Source organism: Lipotes vexillifer, unplaced genomic scaffold (genome assembly GCF_000442215.2).
Source record: "Lipotes vexillifer unplaced genomic scaffold, Lipotes_vexillifer_v1.1 scaffold285, whole genome shotgun sequence".
NCBI lineage: Eukaryota > Metazoa > Chordata > Mammalia > Artiodactyla > Lipotidae > Lipotes > Lipotes vexillifer.
Genome location: NW_006788807.1, coordinates 1,346,061 through 1,362,386, shown reverse-complemented (window position 1 = coordinate 1,362,386; position 16,326 = coordinate 1,346,061). Strand labels below are relative to the sequence as shown.

Below are 16,326 nucleotides of genomic sequence, written 5' to 3'. Positions count from 1 at the left end.
AGGGCGGGGCCCGCCGCTTCTGCAGCCCTCATTGGCTGCCGGCGGGCGCACGTCACCCAGGCTGGAGCCTTCCTCCCGCCCCAGCGGAATTGGAGCTGAGGAGGAGCTGAAAATGCAGATTTAGCATCAGGCACAGATACACTCGCTCTTTCTCTGAGATACACACAGCTCTCCACATTAGCACCTCTGCGAGCAAGCCGGGCTGACTGACTACACGGCTTCCCCGCCAGCCAGATGCTAGAGAACGCACACTGATTTGCTCCTTTCCAAACCCCTAATCAGTGTTTTTCTCTACACAAAGATTTTTTTAAAACAAGCAACAACAAAAACTATATATATTTTTTTTCTTTCTTTTTTTTTTTTTAATTTGCACCTTCCTTGCGGGACCACTGCTCCGCCAGCCTGCGCGCCTCCTAACACCACTTTTCACTCCCAAAGAAAGATGAAAGGTGGCTGTGTCTTCCAGTGGAAGGCGGCCGCCGGGCTCCTCTTCTGTGTCATGGTTTTTGCATCTGCCGAGAGACCGGTCTTCACGAATCATTTTCTTGTGGAGTTGCATAAAGGAGGAGAGGAGGAAGCTCGCCAAGTTGCAGCAGAACACGGTTTTGGAGTCCGAAAGGTAAGACCTCTCTTGCATTTCGCATGTTGTTTCAAAACGGGGACAGCCCTGCGCAATCTCATTGCAGATTTGCAAGTTTTCTCTCTTTCTTGTGCGATGCAGATATTCTGCCATCGGCTCCTTAACACAACGTTGCCTCCGGTGATCTTTCACGGGTTATGTAATTAAAATGCCCTTCAAATTGTACTCGTAAGGTCATAAAAACAATTTATTGCTCTTTGACTTGGTGGCGAAAACAGGATAACACCTTTCAAACAATGCGGTGCGCCCGGGCTGCTGTCCGAGCTACCAACTTCTCAAGGCTGCCTGGGGATGAGGTACGAAGTGCTGAACAGCTGCTCTTGGCGTTGGCAGACTCGTCAGGGATGTATCCCCCGTCCCTGCCTCCCGGAGAACGGGTAGTTTCCGACGCACAAGGCTGGAAGCTTGGACGCTGCGATTCGAATCCGCGCTTTTCGAACCCGGCGCCAGGAGGACTTCCCTCCCTGACTCCTGTCCCGGCTCTTTTCCAGGGAAGGCAGCTCCCTGGCTCCAGGAGACTTGGAGACAGAACTGGTTTTTCTTTCCAAAATCGGGGCTGAACTTCCCCCGCCCCAGCCCCCGCCCACGCCCACGCCCGCCCACCCCGAAGCGTACTCAGCTCTCTAGTTCTCAACTCGCAGCTGTAGACGCTGGAGAGGTAGATTTTGAGGGGAGTTCCTTACGGAGAACTCGGGGTGGCTCTCCTGGTATGTGGGCGGCCGGCTTGACTTTCCCACAAGAAAGCAGGGATCCCCATTCCAAGAAGTTGTCAGAGTTCAACCGTTTGGGCAGCTGGATGAGGTTTCCAGCCTCGGATGCCTCGGGACTCCTTTGGAGACGCCAGGGTACCCAGTCTGGGAGGGAAGGGAGTGGAGATCACTGGATGGGGGCCGTGGCTGACCTACCTGCTTCCTGCGAAATATCTCGCCAGGGATCTCAAGTGTCCTTAGGGGACCTGGCGAGGGGGTGCGGTGGAGTGAGGGTGCAAGGAGAGACCGGGGCGATCTGAACCTGCAGGACGGAGGGATGCGATCTGTCGACCAGAGCGCTGACCGGGTGGAGGTCTGTGGGATTCCGGGTCCCGTTTCCTCCCTCCTGATCCCAGGAGAGAAGGTAGAGTTGAGCTGTGGGTGCTTCGGTGCTGCTCTTGCCTCGCAAGGGCAGCGCGAACTGGGACTCAGTCCCTTCGGTCCGGACTTCCCACGTCTCCAGCCTCCCTCCTAGCCGCCGCAAGCCTCCTTCACCTGCTGCGGGTTCTCCCGCCTCCGTAGGGCGTTGGCCACCGCGATTTCGACCCCAAATGGGTTTGACAGTGAGTTTGACAGAGGTCTGGGAGGCGGCGCCGGGTCTGCCTGTGGCGCGCGGGCGGGTCCCGCAGAGGGACTTGTTGCTCCGGGGAAGTGTGGGTGGAGCACGGGAGAGGAGACGCCAGCTGAGGGTGCAGCCCGCCGCCGCTCTAGCCCAGGGCCTGGGGGCTGTTTACAGAGTGCCGCCAGTACAGTAAACAAGGAGACGCTCCTTCCTTCCCACCCTTACCCCTGCCCCAAACTTGGCAAGATCCAGGACCCAGGCGCCATAAATATAGTGGTGATTATTATTATCTGACAGTTATAGGGCACCTTTATGTGATGGAGTCCTTACTTTTCTTTAATACTTTTCTTTAATACTCTCAACAACTCTGAGGAAGCTACGATTATTATTAAGCCTATGGTTCTGATAAGGAAATTGGCTCAGATAAAGGCCCAAGATGAAAACAGCCATGAATTTAAACCCAGATCTTTCAGAGATGAACTTATGCTCTCACCCGCTTAGTACATGCCACACCAAGCTAAGTGCTCTGCGGGGTACGTTGGCCTTTAGGGTATGCTGAAAAGGGATGTGGCATCAGGTTCTTTAAAAAGGCTCTTAAAAAAACAAAAACAAAAGCTCTGTGAAAGGGCTGCGGTTGATGCAGAAATACCTGTTACTCTCTCCCCATACCAGGGCCCTTTCCATGGGGTGGGCAGACATCACTATCCTCCTTTACTTCCCCTTTTGAAAATATGCCCTTAGCATTTGATCTTAGAGATGTAACCAAATCTAGGTGTAGCTGAGACTGATAATGCCTTAACATATTTTCTCCAAGAAGCTTACTTCTTTTTTGTATAGAGGTGAACAGCCTAATAAAGGATTTACAGTTTTGGTAATGGAACTTGAGCAAGGAGGTGTAGAGACAATCTCATCATAAATGGATCTGAATCCTCTCAATACACTTACCTTAAAATCTCAGGGAACTCATACTTTGGGGTGAAATCAGATACCTAAGCCTCTTTCCCATCCTTTCTTGGAGAGGAGCTCACTGGTTTTGCATTACAGTCTCAAACCAGCAGTTCACATCCAGGAGAAATGGGCTTTTTACCTTGCCATCTCCTGGTTACCTGTCCATAACCTCTCAGAAGTACTCTTATCCAAATGATTTTTGCTTTGATACCTATTTAAGTAAAAATCAGTCTATGGCAAGATACTTCTGATGAATTGTTGCACGAAGCTACACTTGTCTAGAATAAACCCTCTTTTCCTCCTTTGGATCCATGTCCACCCATCCCCCAAGACTGAGCTCCAAACTTTCCCTGATGCCATGAGCTTTCCCTTCTCCAAATTCCTGTGGGATAGAAAAGCAAAGACTACATGACATAAGCTAGGACATTTCATTACTTGTCCTCTAGTCAGTTCATATATGTAAGTAAATATGGGTGTAAGCATTGTCTATCCACTTAAAAGTTAAACATTCAGGGATGGGATCTTCTATGTTTCTGGTTTCCTCACCAGAGCCAGCATATTATTGCCAGGCTGTAAGAAAACTTCCTTAGTTTTATTTATTCCTCCAGGTCTCCCAAACACTGTCCCATCTTCTTTTTGTTGTGCTGTACTGTACTTTTGTCAACATTTCTTATTCATTTTTCATTTAAAACCTCCAATACCTCCTTCTCCTTCCTCTTTCTAACACCTAGGATACCTCCCAACTCCCTACCGCCCCATCCTTCCAGATGTTCAGTGTCAGACAGCAAAGGTTCTCAGTAGTGATTTATTCATATGAAAGAAGGGAGGGACCTACTATTTTACAAAGTTATCTCATCTAACCTCATGACTCTGTGAGGTAGAAATTATTGGCATCAGCTCTAATTCTCAGATGAAAATCTTAAAGCTCTAAGAGGTTAAAAGTAACTGCTTATATCTGGAAAGTGAAAAAAACTCAGATTTAAAGCCAAAATAATTTTGTTTTTCTAACATGCTGCCTCCAGGAAGCCTTCCCTGACTGCCAAGAACTCTGCCTTTTGGGCACCATTTTAGAGTTCAGATATTTTTCCTTTCCTTTATTTCTTTTTTCTACAATATATTTAACACTTATTTGGTATTAGCATATGTTGTTAACTAATGTGTACGAGTATACACTTCTTCAGATAAGTTGTAAATCTCCCAAGAGATAATATATTATGTCTTTTTATAACCTCTATATTTAGCACAGTGCCCTATATATAAGGTACTCAATGAATATTTGTTGATTATTTTGCCTAACTCTTACAAGACCATGAGCAAACAATTATATTTCCTCTCTCATAAGGAATAAAAATACCTATAACTTTACCCTCAGAAAGGTGTGTTGAGACTAAAATTTTCTATTTTATCATGATGTGGCCCAAAGATGTAAGTTCACCAGAGAAGGTGCATATGTCTAGGAGAATGAGTAAGTTTGCAAATAATGACAAAGACGTTATTCTAAAGATTGCCTTAGAATTCTCAATACACTACTAATTTTAATTCCTTTGAAAAAGAAAATGAAAATTATTTATTAATGTGTTGAGGGTTGGCCAAAAATCATGTGAGAATTAAGGTAGAAATCCAAACAACTGACAATTAAGTTTTTTCTTTTACTATAATATGTTTTTTTTTTTATCCATGTAGAACTGAGGCTAGGATGATTACACAAGTAAAGTCATGTGACAGCTTTTATATGTATAATTGTTAAAAAAATTTTTAAATCTAATAATTGTGCTGTTACGTAATGAAAGAATAAACTTCTGGCCATTTTAATTTTATTGAAGTATAATATAATTTAGGAAAGAGCATAACTTGATAAATTTTCATGAACTGGGCACACATGTGTAACCAGCACCTAAATCAAGAGATAAAATGTTATCAGCATTCCATAAGTCCCCCTCTTGTTCACTTGGGTAGTTTTTAGCTTTAGGTTTGTAGGAGTTCTTTACCTATTATGGATAGGAATCTTTTGTCAGATATATGTATTTTGAATATTTACTCTCACCCTTTTAATGGTGTTTTAATGTCCCAACAATATTGAATCCGTATGATATAATTTTACTTTCACTTCCACACACAATCAATTGTCAGTCAAAAGAATTCTCTAACCATATTCTCCCGTCCTCTTAACGTAGTTTGGGGGATGAAGGCAGAAATAACTGGAAAAAGATTTGATCCTAAGTATTTCCAAAAGGATTTCTATCTTAAAAACCCTTAAGGGACAGTTTTTCTGGAACTACAAGATCCACTATCATGATAGCTAAAGGGAAAGATCCCATTTCTCCAACATGACTGCCATGAATTCCTTTTGGATCCCAACTTTATACATTATGCCTTAGGTCAAGTCCAAGTTCATCCCTCATGCCTTCTCTGGTTGTTTTGTATCTCTTTGGAACTTCTACTGCATATAATCTGTTCCTTTTCCTTGGACCAGTCACCAGTCATATCTGTCACAGCACTCGCCATGCCCAAAGCCCCTCTGTGGCTGAAGGAAACCAGGAACAGTGATGTTAAAAGGTAAAGATGACAGGATTTTGATTAGACAGCACCGGAAACTTGGCTAAGTTATGAAATCCCTCAGAGGCTTATTTTATTTGAAATGGTTAATAAAATATGGGGGTTGTGAAAAATCAATAATATAGTGCATGTAAGGTTCTGGACACAGTGCTGAGGGCATAGAATAAAACCCTATTATTGGTAGTAGTAATAATAATAAGGTGATGATCTAGCCACATTTTTTTTTTTTTTTTTACTCAAGAAAGCAGTTGTGGTTTATACTTTCTCAGGAGTGACAACTGATTGAGTGAGGAATAGACACTCAACCCAATGGCAACCCATTGATGAGTCAACCATGGTCCATGAGATGGCCTGGCCCAAATAATTCAGTGGTCTACAATTTGTTACAGACCATGGTAATTATCTCAACCAGTCATACTGCCTTCTTTAGGAAATGTGACCTACTAGTTGCTATAGAATGAGAATGGAGTCTAGTTGGCTTGAGAAAGCCCATCCAGGTTGTGGGAGATGCAAACATTGCATCTGAGTTTCTAATAACTTCCAGCCCAAATTCCCAGCCAAAGAACTCTGTGACAGAGGCTTAAAGCTGGTCACCAAACTAATTTCCTCTTCTACACGAGCCACAGAAAGACCACATTTCCCAGCCTGCTTTGCAGGTAAGTGTGGTCGTATGACAATTCCAGCCAATGTATTGTAAGCAGAAATGATGTGCTTTTCTTCTATGCCTGATGCATAAAAACTCCGTGTAGGCTGATTTTCCACACTCTTTTCTATTCTGAGGCTTGATGTGATTGAGAACAGTAACTCTGGAAGCAAATGCTAAAGATGGCAGAGTCACAACATGAAAGGAGCCCAGGTCCCTGATTCCTGACTTAGAATTTCTCATTCCTTACGTGAAGCAGAAATTAAACTATTACATTAAGGCACTGAGATTTGGGAGTTTATCTTTAGAACAACCAGTATTACCTAAACCAATACATTCTCCATAAACGTTCCTTTTCTCAAGCTGTTGAAATGACTCTCCAAACTTTGCAACCAAACCGAGGCAAATCACAACAACAATAATCTTCTAAAGGCTTATGAGGGTTCTTAGATTTTCATCTCATAACATCGAGCAACTTTTCAGGTCTTTGTGACTTGTCTTCTCCAGCAAGAATATAAAATCCATCCAACTCTCTGTTGCTCGCACTGGCAACCAATACGCCCTACTCATAGTAGATACTCATTCTGTGCTTCTTGACTGATAAAGACACTTGGGTCACAAGATGACGATTTAAGCCGTCAGCTCAGAGAGAAAGTACTTGAAGAGCTAGTCTTAAGAATCTACCCCTGTAATATCCATTTATTAATAGGCAGAAATTTAGCTAGGAAACAGAAGTAGTTATCAGCCAGCAAATCACTGACTGACAGACTCCTGTGTTTCCCTAAAATTCCCAACTTAGAAATTATCAATAGTAGAATACATGAGTTGTTTGAACAGAGAAAATAAAGCCTGCAGTTAAAACTTGACAAATACAAAAGAAGGGGGGAAATTACACCTCTTTTTCTCAAATGAATGACTATCTAGAAATCAATTTCTATTTCAAAAGGTCTTATCATAATGTTATAGCACATCAGAGAGTAATGCTGATAGTTACATTTGCAATAGTTATATATTCAGCTATAACTGCTCAGAGAAGTCAGGCTTAAAAATAAAACGTGAAACCTGAAGTTCAAATGTTTTCCCCCCACCACAGCAGTGGCTTTATTTTACATTTGAGCTCAGAGTCATCATTTTGAAAAGAAACACTGTACTAAATTTCTGGAATATATTAGTTGAGATTCAAAGAGTCACAGGGCAGTTGAAAAACAGGAATTACAGCTTGACTTTGTCTACTAAGATGTATTTGTATAGCTAAAGATGATTCAGTGGCTAAAATCCTCGAATGGTTAGGGAATCAAGAAAATACATCTGAGTTAACTCTCTTCTATCCCATATGTAATGATTGCATATTAATGGATGGCTTCTACATGAGGTATATAGAAAAAGGAATAAACTTTTGCAGTAAACTCTCTTGAAACATTGTTTTTGTCCCTAAAGCTCATTTGATCATGGCTTTCTGGATAATGTTATGTTGATATCCTCTGATGAGAATAATTGAAAATAATAAACTCTTAGGTTGAAAGTGAAACACTGACACAAACTGTTAATTTTCTGATATAGAGTAACATAGACTTAAGAATGTTACAACATGCTGATAGTTTCTTGTAGAAAGTTGACAAGAACATGAAGAAAACTGTAGGATCCTAGAGTGGCCCTTCATTTATAACTTTAAATGTGGCATTGACTCCTGTAAACACCCAATTCTTCTCCTAGTTTTTCTTAAGTTCTAATTTCATCACAAGTCCTTTTACCAGAACTACTTCAGTCCCAAATTCTTCATTTTCATTCATCTCTTGATTAGCTGGGTTTTACTGAAAGGTGAAGGGATTAGCCTGTACATGAAAAAGGAACTCTCCCCTCTTTGAGATAAAAGAGAGAAGAATGAGCAGATGAAGTTCAGTTTTTAGGTCACAGAGGAGGATATCAGGAGAATATCCACTTGGGAGTCACAGTTATTTCAAAGGTGTAGGAGGCAAGGTCAATTCTTGGAGTGAGGGAAGTGGTGCTGGGATGGGGGCTTCAAAAGAGATAAAAGTTTGTGCTCTGCAGATGGGGATGGGAGAGGATGCTGACAAAGGACCGGTAATGACTTCTGGCCAGTACTGAGGGGCCAAGTGGGAGAGCATGGATTTACAGCAGCGGCAACTGAGTCATTTTCTTCAATAGCACTCAAGTGGAGGTGGTGGAAGTAGGGAGAGAAGGAAATGGAGTTTTAAAAAATGGAATATCCATAAAATAGAAGAGAAGGTTAATTGGGATTAGTAGTGAGAGAGCTGAAAGGGAGAAAGCTATGGTTAGTGAGTAGGGTGTTGAAACTCAAGACTCCCCAAATTGAGCATTTCCAGACAGCGATGAGGTCCATGGAGGTGAGTTACCAAAGCCAAAAAGAGGTGGAGGTGGTCAAGGAGCTGAAAGTCAAATGCACAAGCATCCATCCTCGTGCACCTCAGTCATGCCATAGCTAAATAGCATTGCCAAGGGAGAGTGTGGAGGGAAAACGAAGAGAAGAGGTTCTAGCACAAAATCTTGGAGAAGTTTGGGCGTGGAGGGAGAAAGAGGAGACGGAACTTGGACAGTTAGGGATATGGTAGATTACTTGAGAAAGTGCAGGGCTGTGAAAGGAATGGAGATGAGGATTAAGAAAGAATGGGGAAACGGTGGCCACTGGTTTTGGAGATGAAGTCATTGGTGTGATTGGAGGAGGCATCTTAGCACATGGGAAGAGGAGAAGTGCAATATGTTGGTTTGGGTCCCCAGGAGCAGTCCCTGGGACAAGGATTAAATGCAAGTTGTTTATCCAAGGCATGATTCTAGTAAATACTGGTAGGGGAGTGGGGAATTGAGACCGGGAAGGGAAGGCAGGAATTAAGGGTGTATTACAGCACAAGTTGTCACTGTGGGTAACCGGGGCTCAATCCTACCAGGAAACTCTGGGAGATGGTTTAGAACACGTCTGAGAGTCATCCTGCCTGAGGGGTGAGGGAACTGCTGTATTTATATGCCAGTTGCAATCAGATATTGTTTCATGATTGATAGTTTTTCCTGGGTGGTGTTGACTCTCCAGCATTTTGACTTGGCAAATGCTCAAACAGAGCAGAATTTGGCCGCCAGAGAAAACTCTCAGACAAATAGGTCCAGAGGCTTTCTTTGTACACTAAATGCTAAGGCCCAAAGGGACGTGAGCAGGAAAGTGATAGTGTCTGTGACAGGAAGGAAGCCAAATTGTGAAGGCTGCAGTAAGTATGATGAAGGAGAGGTATCAAGTGCAGACAGTTCCTTCAAAAAATATAGTGGTAAAGGGAGGACAAGAAGAAAAGTATTATTACGGTGACAAATTTATGTGGTTTTAGTGATTTTTATGATAATGGTTTCTCAACACTTGTCAGACCACTTGGAGATTGGTAGCCCACCAAAATACTGTGACATACTTGACTGATTATTCTAACTGATTTATCCAGACTAATTTAAATTTTAACAAATAGTAACTGAAATTATGGAGTTACAGCCTGTCAGAGCAGGAAGAGACCTTGGAAAGGCATTAGTTTAACCCTTAATTTTATACATGAGGAAATGGAGGTCAAACATGATGTATATGTTCCCAGCTATTTGCAATGAGCATTGGGACCCTGTTGCTCCCTGACGGTGGTTCAGACGCCACATCATCAGAACCACTGCACCAGCCTTTCATGCTGGAAGAGGGAGAGAACCAGATTGAGAGGGATTTCTGTGAGCGATTAGCCATATAAACCAACCTGTGGGTTACCGGTTCATTTCAGGTCCTCCTAGTCTGCTTTTCTCAAATTTACCCCTAAAATTTTTACAGATTCCAGTTTCCCAAACAAAACTGGGAAAGTTATAAGTTCAGGGATTCCACACCAACAACGACCTACTGGGGAATTCCCTGGCAGTCCAGTGGTTAGGACTCTGGGCTTTCACTGCAGTGGGCCCGGGTTCAATCAATCCCTGGTCAGGGAACTAAGATCCTGCAAGCTGCATGGTGCAGCAAAAAAACAAAAAACAAGAAACAAAAACCTATTGGATTAACACTTGATAAAAGATAGAATAAGAATTTTATATTTCTTTGACTGTCCCCTTAGTGACGAGCACAGTGCTGTACTTTTAGCAAGCTCTTAATAAATATCAAAATCAATGGTTAGAAAACATTCTAAAGGCTTAGCATTATCATCAGATGCTCACTAAATGACAGACAGATGTGTTATGAGATACTGCAATCAGGAAAACCACGCACGTGAGGAAACGTTATAAGAATATCCTAATTTGTATCTGTGTTAAATGACTTTGATTAATTAACTATCATTAATAGCCTAAAATTTTGTGACTTAATGAGAAATTCAGAAGCCAATGACAGAGGAGAACGAGGAGATCCACAAATCCTATCTTTCCTTGCCCCTTGAAGAGGGGAAATATCTTCCCCTTGAAGAGGGGAAATATAAGTTTCATCAGATGCCTATCAGTTCTCTTCAAAAATGATGGAAGTTCAAACATAACAAGGTAGTTGGCATGAAAGAGTCAATTCTAGTCAGTTCCTGTTGACTGTGTTTCTAGGGAGCGTCAACCAGGAATGGGAGACCAAGAGAGAGCTTGCAGAGCCTAAGATGGGGGCAGAAGGATGGGAAACAAGCCGCTGTGGATCTCTTAAAGTCCAGGGGCAGCAACATGGGGTGGGGTGCAGAATCAAGCCAAAGGGAACCTTGGAGAGTGTGTCTCCAATGAGGCTTGGCATGAAGCAAATTTGGACCCAGAAGTTGAAGCCCGAAACAAGCCATTCTGGCCATTAACTTAGGAAGGAGGAAAGGATCAAAGAAAAGTTATGGAGGTTTGAAACCAACGGACAGACAAAGTAACAGGAGCACTGTCATAGCGGGGGGAAGTGCAGAAGCGGAAGAATATTCCGTTTATTCAATAATCACGTACTTAACGCGTTCAATAAGCAAGTATGATATCAGGCACCGAGACACGGACTTGGGGACAAGTAAGAAAGTTTTCAGATATTAAGGAGCGATCCAGCTCCAGTGTGCAAACCCTTTTCAAGTCTTTGGTTGTGTCACATTTATTAAGTCCCATTGGCCAATGCAAGCCATATGGCCAAGCTCAGAGTCAGTGCAGGAGGCAACTCTCCGAAGGAATTGATACAGAGAGACATAAACAAACGAGGACCACTTCTGCAACTTTCTCCTCCCGAAGAGTCTGGGAGTTACAGCATTTCTGAGTTATCCCATCCAAGGGTGAGGAAGCTAGGAAATGTAGCCACCACCTCCCATTCTTCCTCGGTTGAGGGTTACACCCGAGGGGCATCAAATCCCTTGCACTTCTGCTTGCCCCAAGCAGGCCAAGCCTGCTTCCACAGTCAGAGAACACCCTCAGGCAGAGGGATGCGTGAAGACTGTGGCATGTACAGGCACTGTGTATAGGGGACCTCCACTGTGTATAGGGGACCTCCAGGGCAGGTGAAAGGAATGCAGGAAGGCCATCAAAACATCATCTGCTACACAGAAGGTACAGGTTAGATAAAATACGGAAATCACAGACAAGTAGGAGTGCTCTTTATGAGCAACCAGAGTACTGGCAATATGTTTTGTGAGAGATCTGTGATATAGGACACGTGAAGCAGAAGGGAAGCCTTCACAAGGCAGGCAGTGCCAAGTGGAGGTGAGCTTGCATTGAGGTTCATAATTTCAACACATTAAAATAAAAGGGGGTTTATCGAGGATGGTACAGCACATGAGACAAAGTGCACCAGAATTTTAGAAGGATTACAGTTAGTGTTGCCTGACTAGGCAACATTTTTGGGAGATGAAACCAAAAAACTGGACTGAGGATGGTTCATGAGGGGTCACCCACACCATGTTAGGAGCATGGATCTTGTGGATAAGTAGAAGGAGACATTGAAGGATACTTGGAAAGTATAGCAGAGTGGCCATATACAGGTAACCCTAGAAAAACAAGTTGAGCTATTAGCAAAGTAGAGGGGCCTGGATCTCCCAGCCTTGTTCCTTTGTCCTAGGGAATCATTCATATCCTGGAAGCAGGTATCACCATCCCTTTTAACAGATGTTACTACTAGGGAATCATGCCTTTGATCCTATCGCCACTGGCTGATGACATCAGGGATAATAATAGCTTAATTATTGTCTTTGAAGCCACAGTGGATGGCTGGTAGAGGCGGCCAATTCTGCGCATGAAATTTATTCCAGCTAAGAACAAAATCACTAAATGCACACTACATCCTCCCAGACACACAGATGCATGAATCTAAAACAAGCCCCCTGACTTAGAAGCCAAAAAGAAAAGCCAGGACAGTAATGTCATCCCAGCACACTTGATAAGTAGCTTACTCCCTGATATTCCAAAGGAAGAATGCATGTTCTTACACTTTCATTTCTGAGATAATACATGGAAATTTTGCCTTAGGTTAGAAAGGAACTGTTTGTGAATGAGGCTGAGGGTCAGCTATTCTTCACCTATCTCATTGTCTGACTGTCATCTTAGACTTGATATAAATAAGTTGTGTAGGTTCTTGGGAGTATATCACTGTTTGAATCCCACTGTGGACTAGTAGCTCCATTCCACAAAAACAAACAACCCTGGACAACACAAGCCATTTCGCATTTTTGTGCTCCTGGTCATAGGGAAGAGCAGCTCTTAGAATCACAGAAGAGAGTTGAGTGTTGTCCATGGAGAACAATACCTAGGAGAAGCGTAGAAATGGGCAAGGTGGGCCTAGAGCCAGGTGTCCTGAGTGCTGGTCAAGGATTTTCCACTCTCCCCTCTCTCTTCCCCTCAGATAGCTAATTCCCCCCTTACAAATAGCTAATCCAAAGGAACGTCCATCCATACAGTCATATTTTATTGACAAGTTTTTATTGAGCCCTGCAGAGATAGAGCACATTGAAAGGGATGGGCTTTACAGACAGAAAGGTAACGTATTTAGATTTATGTGCAACAAAAAGCATATTATATTTCTCTAGACCAGTTTATAAGACTTCCCCTGATCTGATGGCTCCATCCAGTCTCTTACAAGTTACCTATTTTATGTGCTGGGGTGTGGAAAACTCTTTAGCAACGGGTTTCTGGTTCTATACCCAAAGGACCTCCTCAGAGCAGGCTAACCTTACAATATGCCCTGATAAGTTCAGGCTGAATAAGATTCTCTGTCACATCTGGTTACTCAAAGAAATGAGTCCTCACATCACAGGCCTCCTTCCGTTGACAGAGGAGCTGGAGGTGCAAATAAACAATTAGGCTCCTCTGCTGTATGAGCGGCATCTGTTCAAAGGAGCTATCAAGCCTTCCACTCCTCTAGTGAAATCATATTTACTTTATTCATCTAAATAATGTGGCTTATTTGCCTTCAATATGAAATTGTCTTGGCCTGTTTCTTGTTGATTGATTTTTATGAGATAGCATATTTTTTGTGCCTCCATATGCCTCTCTGCTAAGAATGGAATGATTTCTTATTGAACAGTTCCAATTATTATATCCTTTCATAGTTTTAGAATCATTGGATATATTCAAAATGCCCAGCTCCTCATCTCCATTTTATTCACTGCCCATCTAGGCCCCTTCAAAAAATAAAAGGAAAAGAATGGTCAAAATAAATAAAAATAATAAATAAAAATTAAAACAATAAAAGCCACATACTCTATATTCCATTTCCAACACGTTGCTCTCCGTTTGGGTAATTATAGCAATTGGAATCCACTGAAATGGGCTATATTATTTTTAAGACTATTTTTTAAAAGCCACTTTAAGTGGACAACAATTAAGGAAGGTACAGAGATTTCTCATATACCCCTGCTCCTACACACGCATACTGTCTACTTTTATCAACATCACTCACCAGAATGGTACATTTTTACCAAAGATGAACCTACATTGACACATTATAATTGCCCAAAATTCATAGTTTACCTTAGGGTTCACTCTTAGTGTAAATTCTGTAGGGTTTGACATGAGTTTAATGACATATATCTATCATGATAATATCATACAAAATATCTTGACTTCCCCCACATTCTCTGTGCTCTGCCTGTTCTTCTCTGCCCCCACCTGCACCCCCTGGCAAACACTGATCTTATTTTTCTCTGCACAGTTTTGCCTTTTCAAGAATTTCAGATAGTTGGACTCATTCAGACTTTTCTGACTGGCTTCCTTTGCTTTAGTAATATGTCTTTTTGTGGTTTGATAGCTCGTTTCTTTTTAGCACTGAATAATATTCCATTATCTAGATGTACCACAGTTTATTTACCCATTCATCTACTGAAGGACATCTTGGATGCTTCCAAATATTGACAGTTATGAACAAAGCTGCTATAAACATCTGTGTGCAGGTTTTTGTCTGAACATGAGTTTTCAGCTCATTCGGGTAAATACCAAGAAGTGCAATTGCTGAATTATATGGTAATAGTATGTTTAGCTTTGTAAGAAACTGCCAAACTGTCTTCCAGAGTGGCTGTGCCATTCTGCATCCTCACCAACAATGTATGAGAGTTCCTGTTGCTCCACCTTCTCACCAGCATTTCGTGTTGTCAGCGTTCCAGATTTGGGCCATTCTAATAGATGTGTAATGATGTGTCATTGTGGTTTTAATTTGTAATTCCTCATGACATACGATGTGGAGTATCTCTTCATATGCTTATTTGCCACTTGTATGTCTTCATTGGCAAGGCATCTGTTATGGTCCTTGACCCATGTTTAAATTGGGTTCTTTGTTTTCTGATTGTTGAATTTTAAAAGTGCTTTGTATATGTTGGATAGCAATCCTTTATGTATCCTTTGGAAATATTTTCTCCCAGTCTTTCACTTGTTTTCTAAATTCTCTTGATATTGTCTTTCACAGAAGTTTTTAATTTTAATGAAGTCAATACTTGAACAACTATTCAGTGAGCTTAAATTGTTGACCCAGGAAATCATGAGCTAAATAATCGGTTTCTGTTTGGAGCTACTAAGATTTTTGGTGGTTTGTAGCACACATTATCGTGGTGATACAGGACTGAAACTCAAGTGCCTGAGAGGCTTTCTCCAAGGCTAGAGAACCTTAATGAGGACCCCTGCGGCTCCTCAGCCACCAGAGCCACAGACTACCTCCATGGGTTTGCTTATCTCTCTAACTCTCAGTCACGAACCATGTTCTCTGAGCTTCTTTGTGAATCACCCAAGAGCCTGACAACAGAGGCAATTAATGTTGGTCCTGTGGAGGCAGAAGAGAAAGGAAGAGTCTTGTACAGGAGAGGAGGTGGTCTTTCCCTGTTATTCTCCAGACCCTTTTTTTTTTTTTTTTTTTTTTTGCGGTACGCGGGCCTCTCAATGCTGTGGCCTCTCCCGTTGCGGAGCACAGGCTCCGGATGCGCAGGCTCAGTGGCCTCGGCTCACGGGCCCAGCCGCTCCGCGGCACGCGGGATCTTCCCGGACCGGGGCACGAACCCGCGTCCCCTGCATCGGCAGGCGGACTCCCAACCACTGCGCCACCAGGGAAGCCCCTCTCCACACCCATTTTTTACCCATCTCTTTTTCAAAGCAAGACAGAAAGAGGTGAGAGTATTCAAATAGCTGAGATGTGTGATCCTAGGTCCAAACTTTAAGGAGGAGGAACTTTGGCTGGGGGTAAGATGTAACTCAGTACGGGTGAGCATTGAGAACCTGTAAACAAGAGCTTGTGCAGGCTGAAGCATGGTCGTAACGTAGGCAGGACTATGCCTTCGGTGCCCCTCTCCTTCCTCTCTCAATTCTCCTCTCTTCCTTTCTGGCCCTAGGAACCTCCATCCTGTCAGCAAATCTCAGTGAGGCATTTAGCTGACCATGGCTTAGGGTGTTACCCACCCCCATGCCCCCAGAGACAACTGGACTTTCGTGCTAGTATTCAATACACACACACACAGATTAAAGTTAGGATGGGGCTGAGTGGGAACCTTTTAATGCTATCTCAACCACACCAGCTGACACTGCCTCTCCCCCAGAAGTTCTCAGGGTCCCCCTTCCTCTCTCCTCCCCTTTCCTTACCTTCTCTTGTCTAATGCACAGCTGCTATCTCCTTGTTTCTATCCTTTCTTTCTATAGTATTATACGTTTCTGTCAATTGCACAATGTAGTTCTCCCGTGTGTTTCCTCATTGGCCTATAAGTACCAGTAGGGCAGAGCCTGGGACCCCCACCCCCCTCCACCCAGTTCCCTTTCTCCCTCATCCTTATTGCAAAGTGCAGTCCCCGCC

At 42.9% G+C, this 16,326-nt stretch overlaps 1 protein-coding gene across 2 annotated transcripts in view; it reads left to right on the top strand.

Moving 5' to 3' along the window:
- Positions 1 to 97: 97 nt before the first annotated feature.
- Positions 98 to 16,326, top strand: part of PCSK2 (proprotein convertase subtilisin/kexin type 2) — a 214,975-nt gene continuing 198,746 nt past the window's right edge. The window contains exon 1 of one of the 2 annotated variants that reach the window (XM_007461791.1): positions 98 to 619. In XM_007461791.1, the coding sequence (XP_007461853.1) occupies positions 443 to 619 (177 nt within the window). In that variant the 5' untranslated portion in view covers positions 98 to 442. The remainder of the gene's footprint in view (positions 620 to 16,326) is intronic. The other variant, XM_007461792.1, reaches the window with a different exon arrangement.